This window comes from Myotis davidii, unplaced genomic scaffold (assembly GCF_000327345.1).
Source record: "Myotis davidii unplaced genomic scaffold, ASM32734v1 scaffold76, whole genome shotgun sequence".
NCBI lineage: Eukaryota > Metazoa > Chordata > Mammalia > Chiroptera > Vespertilionidae > Myotis > Myotis davidii.
This window is the reverse complement of record NW_006288892.1, coordinates 1,662,745-1,675,764: the sequence shown is the minus strand read 5'-3', so window position 1 is coordinate 1,675,764 and position 13,020 is coordinate 1,662,745. Positions and strand designations below refer to the sequence as shown.

The 13,020-nt window shown below is 39.0% G+C and overlaps 1 protein-coding gene across 3 annotated transcripts in view; it reads left to right on the top strand.

Moving 5' to 3' along the window:
• RIOK1 (RIO kinase 1) overlaps positions 1 to 13,020 on the top strand; it is a 40,018-nt gene that overhangs the window by 15,151 nt on the left and 11,847 nt on the right. For all 3 annotated transcript variants that reach the window (XM_015562249.1, XM_015562251.1, XM_015562250.1), the window contains exons 3-9: positions 5,368 to 5,458; positions 6,585 to 6,654; positions 7,711 to 7,753; positions 10,518 to 10,610; positions 11,387 to 11,499; positions 11,601 to 11,681; positions 12,574 to 12,660. In XM_015562249.1, coding sequence (XP_015417735.1) covers positions 5,368 to 5,458; positions 6,585 to 6,654; positions 7,711 to 7,753; positions 10,518 to 10,610; positions 11,387 to 11,499; positions 11,601 to 11,681; positions 12,574 to 12,660 — 578 coding nt within the window. The remainder of the gene's footprint in view (positions 1 to 5,367; positions 5,459 to 6,584; positions 6,655 to 7,710; positions 7,754 to 10,517; positions 10,611 to 11,386; positions 11,500 to 11,600; positions 11,682 to 12,573; positions 12,661 to 13,020) is intronic.

Here is a 13,020-nt window from a genome sequence, read left to right as displayed (position 1 = left end):
CTGTCACACTCAGGGCAGGGCCGATGGGGAGGTTATGGCTCTACCCCGTCACACACAGAGCAGAGCCTGTGGGGGATGGGGGTTGGGGCGCCGCACCCTGTCACACACAGAGCAGGGCCGATTGAGGTTGAAGCATCGCACCCTGTCACACACAGAGCCGCAGGGCGATCAGGGGGTTGGGGAGCTCCCCCCATCAGGCACAGAGCAAGGCTGATTAGGGGGTTGGGGCACCTTCCCCTGTCAGGAACAGAGCAGGGCGGATAGAGAGGTTGTGGCCCCGCCTCCTGTCACACACACAGCCGCAGGGCGATAAGGGGGTTTGGGCGCTGCCCCCTGTCATGCTGATCCCAGTGCCGGGAGGCCTCTCGGCTCTGCTGATCCCGGTGTTGGGAGGCATATTACCCTTTTACTATATAGGATAGAGGCCTGGTGCATGGGTCGGCCTGGCTGGTTTGCCCTAAAGGGGGTCCTGGATCAGGGTGGGGGTCCCCACTGGGGTGCCTGGCCAGTCTGGGTGAGGGGCTGAGGGCTGTTTTCAAGCTGGCGGGTGATGGAAGCTCCCAACTGCCCCATTTTTCTTTTTTTCTTTTTTTTCTGGGCCAGCTTTAGCTCTGGCTCCAGCTCTGAGGCGTCTGCTGCTGAAAGAAGGTATCTGGTTTGTTTGGGTTTTATAATCAAAACAATGTATAACTCCAGCCCTGAGATCCTGGGCTCGCCAAATGCAGGTTTCTGGGGTTTTGTTTAGTTTCTATATTTGTTACAGTGTTTCTTAAACTGCAAGCTCAGAGGCCGGCAAGGCAGGCGGGGAACGTTGGAGTCCTCTGTCACTGAAGCAAGCAAGCCTCATGTTAGTTTCAAGCTGCCTGGCTGCCGGCTGCCATCTTGGCTGGCAGTTAATTTGCATATCACCCTGATTAGCCAATGGGAAGGGTAGCGGTCATATGGTAATGACCATGTTTCTCTTTTATTAGATAGGACTCGAGGCCTATTGCACAAAATTCATGCACTCAGCAGGGGAGGTGGTCCCTTAGCCCGGCCTGAGCCCTCTAGTAGCCCGGGAATCCTTAGAGGATGTCTGACTGACAGTTTAGCATCAGTTCAACATCCTTAGCCGTCAATCAGACATCCTTAGTGCTGCTGCAGAGGTGGGAGAGGTTCCTGCCCCTGCTGCTGTGCTCGCCAGCCATGAGCCCGGCTTCTGCCTGAGCAGCTCTCCCTGTGGGAGGTCACTGACCACCAGGGGGCAGCTCCTGCATTGAGCGTCTTCCTCCTGGTGGTCAGTGTGTGTCATAGAGTCCGTCGTTCCTTCTTTTGGTCAATTTGCATATTAGCCTTTTATTATATAGGATATTATATTTTGTTGTTGAATCATTCTCTTTTATTATGAAGAGGCCTTCTTTGTCTCTTGTTATGGCCTTTGTTTTGAAATCTATTTTGTCTAATGTGAGTATTGCTACCCCAGCTTTTTTTCTTTTTCCATTTGCATGAAATATATTTTTGTATCCCTTCACTATCAGTCTGTGTGTATCTTTTGTTCTGGGGTGGGTCTCTTGTAGACATCATATATATGGGTCTGTTTTCTTATCCATTCAGTTACCCTATGTCTTTTGACTAGAGCATTTTATCCATTAACTTTTAAGATTATTATTGACTAGTGGCCTGGTGCACGAATTTATGCACATTGAAAGGAAATAAATTAGAAGAAATATTTTAATATCGCTATTCGTCCTTTCTGTATAATAGAAGTGTGAACCAAATTCATGATCAACAATGACAGATAGAAACATATGTATGCGATTGGTGCCAGTGAGAACTTTATATGTATTGCTCACGCGCAAGTCGACATTTATTTTTAAATTGCCAGTGCACCTCATATGTACTGGCCGGTCAGTCGAACAGACGGACGGTGGGTCACTTAGCCTTTTATATATACCATTTCTTGCTTCTTTTCAGTTGGGTCAATTTTTAAAACATTCTAAGTCTCCATTTTCTGGCTAATGAAATGAAAACAGGATTCTACCGAGTCTCCTCTCTACCTATTCCAGGACTTCAGTGAGGATCAAATGAGATGAGGCATGTGAAAACACTTCACAGACATTTGGTTACAGTGTGAAATCTTTCTACCTGGCTATAAAGCAAGTTGTGTTTCTGGGCTGAAGAAACTACAAGGAGGCTAGTTGCTAGGGAGAGGAGGCTGGGCGTTGATATGTGACTTCATTACCTGGATGGTCCATACATTTAGCTAGTTTCTCTGGGAGTTCATAAACAAATAAAAAGCAGAAACATTGCCTTGTACTTATTTATTTATTTATTGCCATTTTATTTTATTTATTTATTTATTTTTCATCTTTTTTTTGGTTCATTTTATTTTATTTTGTTCTATTTTGTTTATTTATTTTTTATTGCTTAAAGTATTACAAAGGGTATTACATATGTGTCCATTTTTCCCCCCTGCCCTAGACAGTCCCCTAGCCTCCCTTATCCCCCAGTGTCTTATGTCCATTGGTTATGCTTATATGCATGCATACAGTCCTTTGGTTGATCTCTTACCTTCCTCCCTCCTGCCCCCCAACCCTCCCCGGCCTTCCTGGGGCAGTTTGACAATCTGTTTGAGGCTACTCTGCCTCTGTATCTATTATTGTTCAAAAGTTTATAATGGTCTCTATTATCCATGAATGAGTGAGATCATGTGGTATTTTTCCTTCGTTGACTGGCTTATTTCACTTAGCATAATGCTCTCCAGTTCCATCCATGCCATTGCAAATGGTAAGAGTTCCTTCCTTTTTAGAGCAGCATAGTATTCCATCGTGTAGATGTACCACAGTTTTCTAATCCATTCATCTACTGATGGGCACTTAGGCTGTTTCCAGATCTTAGCTATGGTGAATTGTACTGCTATGAACATATATTGCCATTTTAATTTTCTTTGTGCCTATGATCCTCTCTCCTTTTATTCTCCTTTTTAAAAAAAAATATATTTTATTGATTTTTTTATAGAGTGGAAGGGAGAGAGAGAGAGAGTTAGAAACATCGATGAGAGAGAAACATCGATCAGCTGCCTCCTGCACACCTCCTACTGGGGATGTGCCCGCATCCAAGATACATGCCCTTTACTGGAATTGAATCTGGGACTCTTCAGTCCACAGGCCAACGCTCTATCCAGTGAGCCAAACTGGTTAGGGCTTCTTCTTCTTCTTAAAGCAGTCCCTTTAACATGTCTTGCATTGGTGGTAATGTACTCCTTTAATGTTTTTTTCTTTGGAAAGCTTTTTATTTCACTTTTAATTTTAAATGATATCCTTGCTGGATACAGTATTCTTGGATTTAGACTCTTGCTTTTCATTACTTTGAGTACTTCATGCCACTCCCTTCTGTCCTGAGTGTTTCTATTGAGAAGTCAGTTGACATTTTAATGGGAACCTCTGTAGGTAATTTTATGTCTCTTGCTGCATTTAAGATTCTGTTTTTGACTTTAACATTTCCTATTCTAATTACGATGTATCTAGGTGTGGTTCTCTTTGGGCTCCTCTTGATTGGGACTCTGTGCCCTTTGAACTTGTGCGACATTTTCCTTCACCAGGTTGGTGAAGTTTTCTGTCATTTCTTTAAACAGATTCTCTTTTCCTTGCTGTCCCTCTTCCCCTTATGGTAGTCCCATAATGCATATGCTGTTACATTTCATGGTGTCCCAGGGTTCCCTTAATCTATCTCCCTTCGTTTTAATTCTTTTTTTTCCATTTGCTGCTCTAATTGTGTATTTATTTCTACCTTTTCTTCCAAATTGCTGATTCAATCATCTGCTTCATCCAATCTACTTTTAATACCTTCCGGTGTGTTCTTGATGTCAAATACAGCACTCTTCTATCTGTTTGGTTCTTGTTCATGGCCTCTATTTCCTTTTTCATGCTGTTGTAATTTGCACTAAGTTCCTTAAGCATCTTTATTACCGTTGCTTTGAACTCTATGTCTGATAGGTTGCTTGCTATTTCATGTAGTTCTTTTTCTGGATAGTCCTTTTCTCTCATTTGGGGGTTGCTTCTTTGTGTCCTCATTGTAGCTGTCTTTTTGTATTTGCTTCTATGTATTAGATAGAACTGTTGTGCCTCCCAGTCTTTGTGGGCTGGCCTAATAAAGAAAGTATTTTGAGGGGTCCAGTACTGCGGTCTCTTTGTTCACCTGAGCTGGATGCTCTAAGAGTGCCCCTTGTGTGTGTTATTTGGGTTCTCCTGTTTTAATTGGGACTTGATTGTTGATGTCCTGTTTGTGGGAAGTATCTCCCCTCCAACTTGCTGCCAGTGAGGTTGGGGCTCATTGGATTTTGCTCTGATGTTGTTGAATCTGGTCTCTTGGTGTGTCTATCCTGGGTCTCCTGGAAGCTGCTCTAGTGCAGGTGAATGTGAGTCACTGTCCCTTTCTGGCCCTGGGTAACCTAAGTGTGGTCTAAGAGGTTGAACCCTCTAGTAGTCCAGTGGTCAGGGAATCCTTATCCCAGAGGCTGGGTCTGCCTTGAGTCTCACGCCTTGATTGTCTCTGTTCTGAGTTGTACTCCCTTCCCCCATGGATCTGGTCCCCCAGGTGTCAGCTGCAGGTGCTGGGGATTGGCGGTGGGGTGTGTGCGCACAGTCCCCCTCTGGCGTTCGACTCCCTGTGAGGTCCTGGAGCCTGCTTGCAGGGGATTCACTGCTGGGGACTCACTATGTGGTCCTGGAGCTGCGGTAGGGTTGTTTACTAGGTCCCGCTTGCATGCTCCCTGTGGGGTCCCGGATCCTGTGGCAGACTCTGCAACTCACTGTGGGATCCTGGAGCCCGTGGTGGGGATCCCTTGCGAGGTCCCATTGGTATGAGGCTTACTGCACGGATCCGGGGTTGGTGTCCAAGGCTAGCCTGGGTAGTGGTGAGGCTGTGCTCCTGGCTGCTGCTGCTCCCCGCTTCAAGATGGTGCGGTTTCCATGCCAGAGCCGCGTCTGCCCAGGGAGTGCCTGTGGTGATAGCAGGGGGCTCTTTGTCCAGAAGAACCTGATCCATGGCCCCTGAGACTCCTATGGGATCTGTCTCTTACACACACACACACCACAAGTCTGCACTCCCCTTTGCTTTGCTTACTCAGTCTCTCCCTCACTGCTGCCCTGCCAGCCACCATGTTGAATTTCCTGGAGACTCTGTTTCAGCCAGTAACTCTAACCATCTACTTCAAATGCCTTTTTAATAATTTTGACCAAATTTGATTAATTCTTACCTTTCCTTAGGGTACTCCTGCAAGTATTGATGCTTTAATAGTTAACAATGAACCAAGGGGAAAACGTGGGGATGAACGTTAGATTTGTATTCATAACTAGTGCCTAAAATTCTGGAACTCATTTCTTCTAGGCAAATCGGCAACCTTCCAACTATAATTCAGCCAAAATGTCTACTCCAGCAGACAAGGTCTTACGGAAATATGAGAATAAAATTAATCTAGGTGAGTTTGTAAAATACATTTCTTCACTGGGCTATGAGGAAATTCTTAAAAAACACCTGAAGTGTTATAAAGATTTATTGGATCAAGAAATATTTGTGCCCTGGCCGGTGTGGTTCAGTTGATTGGCGCATTGTCTCACACACCAAAAGGTTGCAGGTTCAATTTCTGGTCAGGGCACATATCTAGATTGTGGGTTTGATCCCAAGTTGGGGCACCTGTGGGAGGCAAGCAGCTATGTTTTTTCTCTCTTTCCTTCTTCTTCTCCCTCCCTTCCTTCCTCTTCTTCCTCCAAATCAATTAAAAACATATCCTTGTGTGAGAATTTAAAAAAAGAAAGAAAAAAAATGAGTATACTTGGTGTTACTGACTGAATAATGCTTAGAGAAAATAAGAACTTAGTAATTTGAAAATATTGCTTCAAGTGAAAGACTTTATTTTAGCTTATGCTTTTTTTTAGTTCTTTTTCTACCCTGTTGTACAAATACAATGTTACAAATATATTCAAGTTATTGTCTGTTTTGTATTAGATTTTTGTAGGATGTTGAAAATACTAGAATGTTGAATATAATTACATTGTGTTTACCAGAGACATTTTATGTAGGCATTAATCATTTAGTGAGCTGTTGAATGTAAGGAATCAGAATGTTTTGAGAAAAATACAAAGTTGTCTTTCTCTTGTAGACATCAACTTGTTATAAGTCTAGCACACTGTCTCATATTCCTATCATTGTCTTTCATGGACCTGAAATTTGAAATGAGACTGAAGTTTTTAGAATTAAACTTGGAATCTAGTCAGTTACATTATTTATATTAGTTGTGAAAGATATGAAGTGTCTGAAATTCAGCATATGCGGATATAGTATTTTTGAGGGATTTCTGTATCTGGATTTCTGTGCTCAAAATTTATAGCTGTAGTGATGAGAGTGACACTTGTTATCAAGGAAACACAACCTAGTGCTTATCTTTAAAAACATTAAAACCTTTTCATTACTTAAATATATTCTATGTATAAGAAAATATTTAGAAAATAGAGAAGGAAGAGGGGAGAAGAATCCCATTCAAAAAGACTATTAATGTCTTTCTGTCTTACATGTTGTTCACATTGTGAATTGTTTTCTTTTTTCAGATAAGCTAAATGTTACTGATTCTGTCATAAATAAAGTCACTGAAAAGTCTAGACAAAAGGAAGCAGATATGTAAGTAATATTTTAACTATAAAACATGGCTGATAGGGACTAATTCTAGACAAATTAAGTGGTCTTGTGATCATAATTATTTTACAGAGGATGGTATTTTTGTTTTGGGGTGTATATTGTATATTTAAACTTTTTTTTTTTTTTTTTAGCTTAAATACCTTTGTTCACAAATGTGGTCTTAGGATAACAGTGTTTGAAATTTCTGTTTAAATGTTTAAACTGTTAAAATTTTAGCATAAAAATGCTCCCTTTTTAGAATTTATTTCAAAATTATTCCCTTTCATGACATTTTTTGTTTTTAATGGTATAACCGAAAACAGATTACATTTACACTTCTGTTCTCAAAACCAGTTGTTTAAGATCTGGCTAATTTCTATATGCTGTTAACTCTAAGACATTAACAATATATTATAGAAACAGACACTAAGATCATACAACTAGTAGTGTTAGAACTGAACTTGAAAACCAATTTTCTTATGGTTTATTGCTAGGCCCAAGTGATCCTAACTTTTTGAGAAACAACATAGTCATTTGTTATTTTATTCAAGTGTCTGAATCTTTGTATTTGAAACTTTATTAATTTAGATTTGTGTGCTAATTGAGTCACTTTGTGTGTGAACTGAAGCATTTTAATAAGGAACTCAGTAACTGTCTTGAAATGGTGTCTTGTGTCTGAAGAAAAGGACTCTAAAGAGAAAGCCTTATATGTTGACTTTAATTCTGTACTAAATATTTGAAGGACAGTATAGACTTCATCTTTTCCTTTCTACAGCATAGTTCACTTTACCTCACCTATCTTTTTTATTTAATGCTTCTAAATTATGGATATAAATTTGTTTTCTGCAAATAGGCTCCTTTTACCCTAGGGAACGGAATTGCTTATTAAGGAGAAATGAAATACGTTTTACTGAGTGATGAAATTATGAGATCTTGAAATCTGTTATTAAAGAAACTACCTATTTAGGAATTTCATGGAATGAAGTACATGTAGAAACTTTTTATTTGGCTTCTGTGACTAAATTTTGAATGTCACCTATACTTTTTGTTTTTGGTTAGGTATCGCATCAAAGATAAGGCAGACAGAGCAACTGTAGAACAGGTACAATTTAAATGTGTTACAAGTTTTTATTTTAAAATAGCATTTTTCTTCTCTTTGAATTATAGTTTGCTTTTATCCTTCTTATTTAATGCTAATATTAAAATGCTAATGTCTAAAATTATTCCTGTATAAAATTACTCCTTTTTATAGTTTTGAGTTTAGAGCTCTACATTTTGCTTTATTGAACTATTAATAGACAAATTTGAGTCATGCCTCCCTCCGTGGCCCTGTGAAGCCACCATGTAATGCTTTCATCTGCTCGGGGGAAGCAGAATTGATTGTAAAACCAAAAATCTTTTCTCTTATATTAAAGAAGGTCTGCAGGAATTTTGTCAACTTTCTCAGAAGATAGAACAGGTATCTGCCACAAGATAGGATGGATGGTAATGTGTGTGAGAGAGAGATGGGTAATGCCTTAAATTTTCCAATTAGAAATCCCTTACTTGGTTTAGAAGTTAATGCTTGTTTGCTTCTTTTTATTCAATAATGGGAGAAAGTTGGCCCCTATTTTTCCCACATGTAGAGGGTTGTGATTGGATGTTAGCATTGACCCAGATTTTTTATGTGAACCAAGTCATAAAAAAGGTCAGAACATTACTACTGCAGCCTACCGCCCTCTCCCTGCCCACACCCATATGTACAAATACATTTTGGAGTAGTAGCCCTTTTGACCTACAGATCCTTGGTTTAAGACATAGCACCCCTTCTACTATTTACCTCAATCCCCAAAGGAGTAACACCCTACCTGAGCTCTAGAACCATTTACTATATGCAATTGAAGAATTTTGCATTTAGTCAGGAGCAGGTCTGAGATCTGTGTCTCCATTATTCTCTAATTTAGTTATTTTGTGTGATTTCTTTTTGTGATTGAAGACAAAGTGTGGACCCGCACAGACAGATGAGGCAACTTTAATTTTCAAAGAACCTAAAATAACTCAGGCAGAAAATCCTTTCTTTTTCTCTTTTGAAATTAATTTTGAATGAGAATATGTATCTTGAGTCTCAAGCTGCCTTTATAAAACATGTATCTCTAAGTTTATTCTCTTGTATTTCTCTTTACTTATTTTGTTGTTAAGCCATTTCTATATGCTGCTCCTTTCTACCCCCTAACTTGGCTACAGATCTCTATCTGGATTCCTGTGTTCAACCAGCGTATACCCCCGCTATTTACCTGTACTGTAGAGAAGGACTGTTCACTCACTTTCCTTTTATTCTATTCCCGTTGCTATGGATGTAGTTTGGGTTTTAGTTCTGCAATCTTTTAAGATTATTTTGTTTCTATTAACCTTAGGTTTCTGGTATGACTGCAGCCACCTCATTGAAAGATAGACTCTAGAGCAGGAGAGGGTAACCTTTTACCTGCCAAGGGCCATTTGGATATTTTTCACATCAGTCACAGGCCACACAAAATTATCAGCTTAAAAATTAGTCTGCTCTGTTTGGCCAAACATATAAACAACTCACCCCTAATGCCTTGACAGGAACGGACCAAATGATTTCATGGGCCTTTGATGTTCCCCTCCCCTGCCCTAGAATATAGTTTGATTTGGCCATTTGACACTGTCTGACTTTATGCAGCTAGTGGGTCTGTCTGAGCCATAAGGAGCTCTTATGATCTCCCTTGAAATTGCATGTAAATATGTAGCTGCTTCAGTTTCAGAACTGGACAGGAGCAGGCTTTAGTTCATTGCCTCCTGTTTGTTAAAGAAGACTTTGGGGTCTTCTTTTTAAAAATATTTTTATTGATTTTAGAGAAGAAGGGAGAGGGAGAGAGATAGAATCATCAATGGTGAGAGAGAATCATTGATCGGCTGCCTCCTGCATGGCACCCACTAGGGATTGAGCCCACAACCCCAACGTATGTCCTGACTGGGAATCGAACTGTGACCTCCTGGTTCATAGGTTGACGATCAACCACTGAGTCACCCTGGCTGGGCTTTGAGGTCTTCTTTCCTCAAAATTGACTGCTCTGGCTTGGAAGGAGACCCTTCCCCTGACTTACTCATCTATAGCAAGGGGCTGCAAACTCTTTTAAGTACTAAAGAATAATACTTTAGACGTGGCTCACAATTCTTTTTTTTTTTTTTAACAAGTATTTTAAAATATAAAAACCATTCTTAGTTTGCAGGCTGTAGAGAAACAGGCTGCCACCTGAATTTCACTCATTAGCTGTAGGATGCTGACCCCTGGTTCAAATAGAGTGGCCACTGAGCACTTGGAATGTTGCAGGTTTGAATGAGACATGCCATAAACGGAAATACACACCAGATTTCTAAGACTTAGGGTTACAGAATGTTAAATCTCTCACTAAGTTTTAAAATATTGATTACATGTTGAAATGATAGTGTTTTAGATGTATTGGATTAAAAACAGTGTATAAAACTAATTTTACCTTGTTATCTTGGACATATTTTAATGTGGTAAAACTAGAAAATGTAAAGTTTCTTATGTAGTTTGCTTTGTGTTTCTATTAGCAAACGGTCTGGAGTCAGTTTCTGCTTCGCTTGGACTTGGTAGCCTTTGATTTCTACGACCGAATGAACAAGTTTATTGTCTCTTTGGTTTATTGTCTCCATGGTTCCTGTGGCCTCCACCTCCCATTCTCTTTACTAAATATTAGAATGAATGAAAGTACCATAATAGCAACTCTCATTTAGCCAACCATGGTACAGTTAGGTTCTTCAGTTTATTAATTGTCAAATTCTTGAATGAGAAATAATTGGTACCATCTTTCTGAACTTCTATTTTTGGCATTTCTGTTTAGGTGTTGGATCCCAGAACACGAATGATATTATTCAAGATGTTGACTAGAGGAATCATATCGGAGATAAATGGCTGCATTAGCACAGGAAAAGAAGTGAGCTTTTCTTTGGATGCCTAAATGTTTTCATGTTAGTTTTCTTATTTCAGATAAGAAATGAAATTAAGGCATTTTGTAAATAAAATGTTCCTTTAAAAAGAAAGTCAATGTCTGTATACAAGTTAATATAGTTTAATCTGTGTTTCTAAAAATGGCTTTATTAATATTTATCAAACGGTAGGAAATAATGCACATAATTTTGCCTTTTCATGCCATTACTATAACGTATCATGAGTCCAACTAGTTGTGTTCAGCAGTACAGTTAGATGGTCAAGTTACTTCAGGCCTGAGTCCTAATCAAGTAGTACTAATAGGGGCAAGGGGCTACGGTCTAATTTCTGTAGTCAGCTAATGTCTTTCTCATTTTTTTCTTTGTATATGGATATTCAGAAAGACAAATGTGTTTTTAAATTAGCAACTCATAGATAGGAAGCAGTTCTTAGTAAAAATCAATTTATAAATCATGTGATGTGAGAATGTCTTCATGTATTTTCCACATGCTTGAGATATAAAAATGTTTCAAATCGCTTCTTACATGTATTTAAGTTGGATTTTACTATATATGTAATTGGAGATATATTTATTGTGTCTTTTGGTATGATGGTTTATGATTTAATACATACATTCAAAGATGGTGTTCCTTATGCCTATTATTTCAGTTCATTTGACTTTTTTTAACTTTTGAACATAGAATCAAATAGATTGAAAAAGTAAAATACTGTTTGTAGTTATTTAACACAAACTTAATTTTCTTTGGTTTTGACTTAAAATAGGCTAATGTATACCATGCCAGCACAACAAATGGAGAGAGCAGAGCAATCAAAATTTATAAAACTTCTATTTTGGTGTTCAAAGATCGGGATAAGTATGTAAGCGGGGAATTCAGGTGAGCTCAGATTTTTTTCTTCAGTTAGCTTAATTTCAATATTCTAAAAAATAAAAACTAGAACGGGATGATTTAAATAACGAATTCTTTTCTTGTTCAAGATTTCGTCATGGCTATTGTAAAGGAAACCCCAGAAAGATGGTGAAAACTTGGGCAGAAAAAGAAATGAGGAACTTGATCAGGTGAATGGGGGTGTCTGTGCTGTGCCCTGCACATTGGCTTTGGTTCTTTCCCACCCGCAGATTCCAGTGGTTCTGTCTAAAAATCTAGGGACACGGTGGGGCTGTTCAGGTCCATTAGATCCACTGAGGGAAGTTAGACAATAAGAGCCACTGTATCTTTTCTGGGTCATGTAAAGAGCCTTAGAAACCATGTGAAAACTTTTAGAATTGATACTGAGGATGATAAAGAGCTGTTATAGGATCTTAAGCAGGCAAGTGACTTAATTAGATTGTGAGAATGATGGGTCATTTTTAAATAGGTATTAGAGTTTTAGACAGTTTTGTTAGGCCCAAAACTCTTTATTAGTTTCCTTATTTCAGCCCAATTTTGGATACATTTATATAGTCTCTGAGTTGATACCTTCTTATCTGCTGTACATAAGTGACATATGCTGGCTATTTTAGTATTAAGCAGGTATTAATGATTGTTTTGAAAACCCTTCTGAAATTTGGGTGTGCTCAGTTAGCTATTAGGTATGAGTCCAACTGTTTTTACTGATCATTGCTCAGGCTAATCAGCTTGAAAAATCATCGCAGACATACCTGTTATATTTCATCAACTCAAAGACTCACATTTTTTTCACAGTTTAACATCTTTGGAATTGGATTGGGTGTTAGAGGCTATGGGATGTTGTTGTTGAATTGCCAGTGTTTTGTCATTCTTGATGGTGCATGATGGTGCTACTTAAAATCGTTAGTGTGTTACAGTTTTTGAAATATAGTAATATAATTGGAAGACCCTGGTGCTGTTTCCTAACAGCAATATTAATCTTGTGTACTATAGTTGTTGTAATTGTTTCAGATGCTGTATTTAGCCTTTTCATTTGCCCTTTTATCTGTTTTAATATCACAGGCTGAACACAGCAGGGATCCCATGCCCAGAACCTATCCTGCTACGAAGTCATGTTCTTGTCATGGGTTTCATTGGTAAAGATGACATGTGAGTATGTGGATGGCCTAATAATTACATGTTCAGAATTATATTTTTAATTGCTTTGAATTAGTTTAATCTTGGAATATTTTTTATGACTCTTTTCCATTGTATTAGTGCATTAATTTATAATACATTTTTGACGACTATTTTATACAGTACCTGTTTATTGACAAGTTTCTGGAAAGGAACATCTGTAGTGAGCCAGATTGTTCAGTGATGAGTTGTAGAAGAGAAGTGCCTATAATAAATCCTATCTAATAAAAGAGAAACATGGTAGTTAGCGTATGACTGCTACCCTTCCCATTGGCTAATCAGGGCGATATGCAAATTAACTGCCAGCCAAGATGGCGGCCGCCAGCCGGGTCT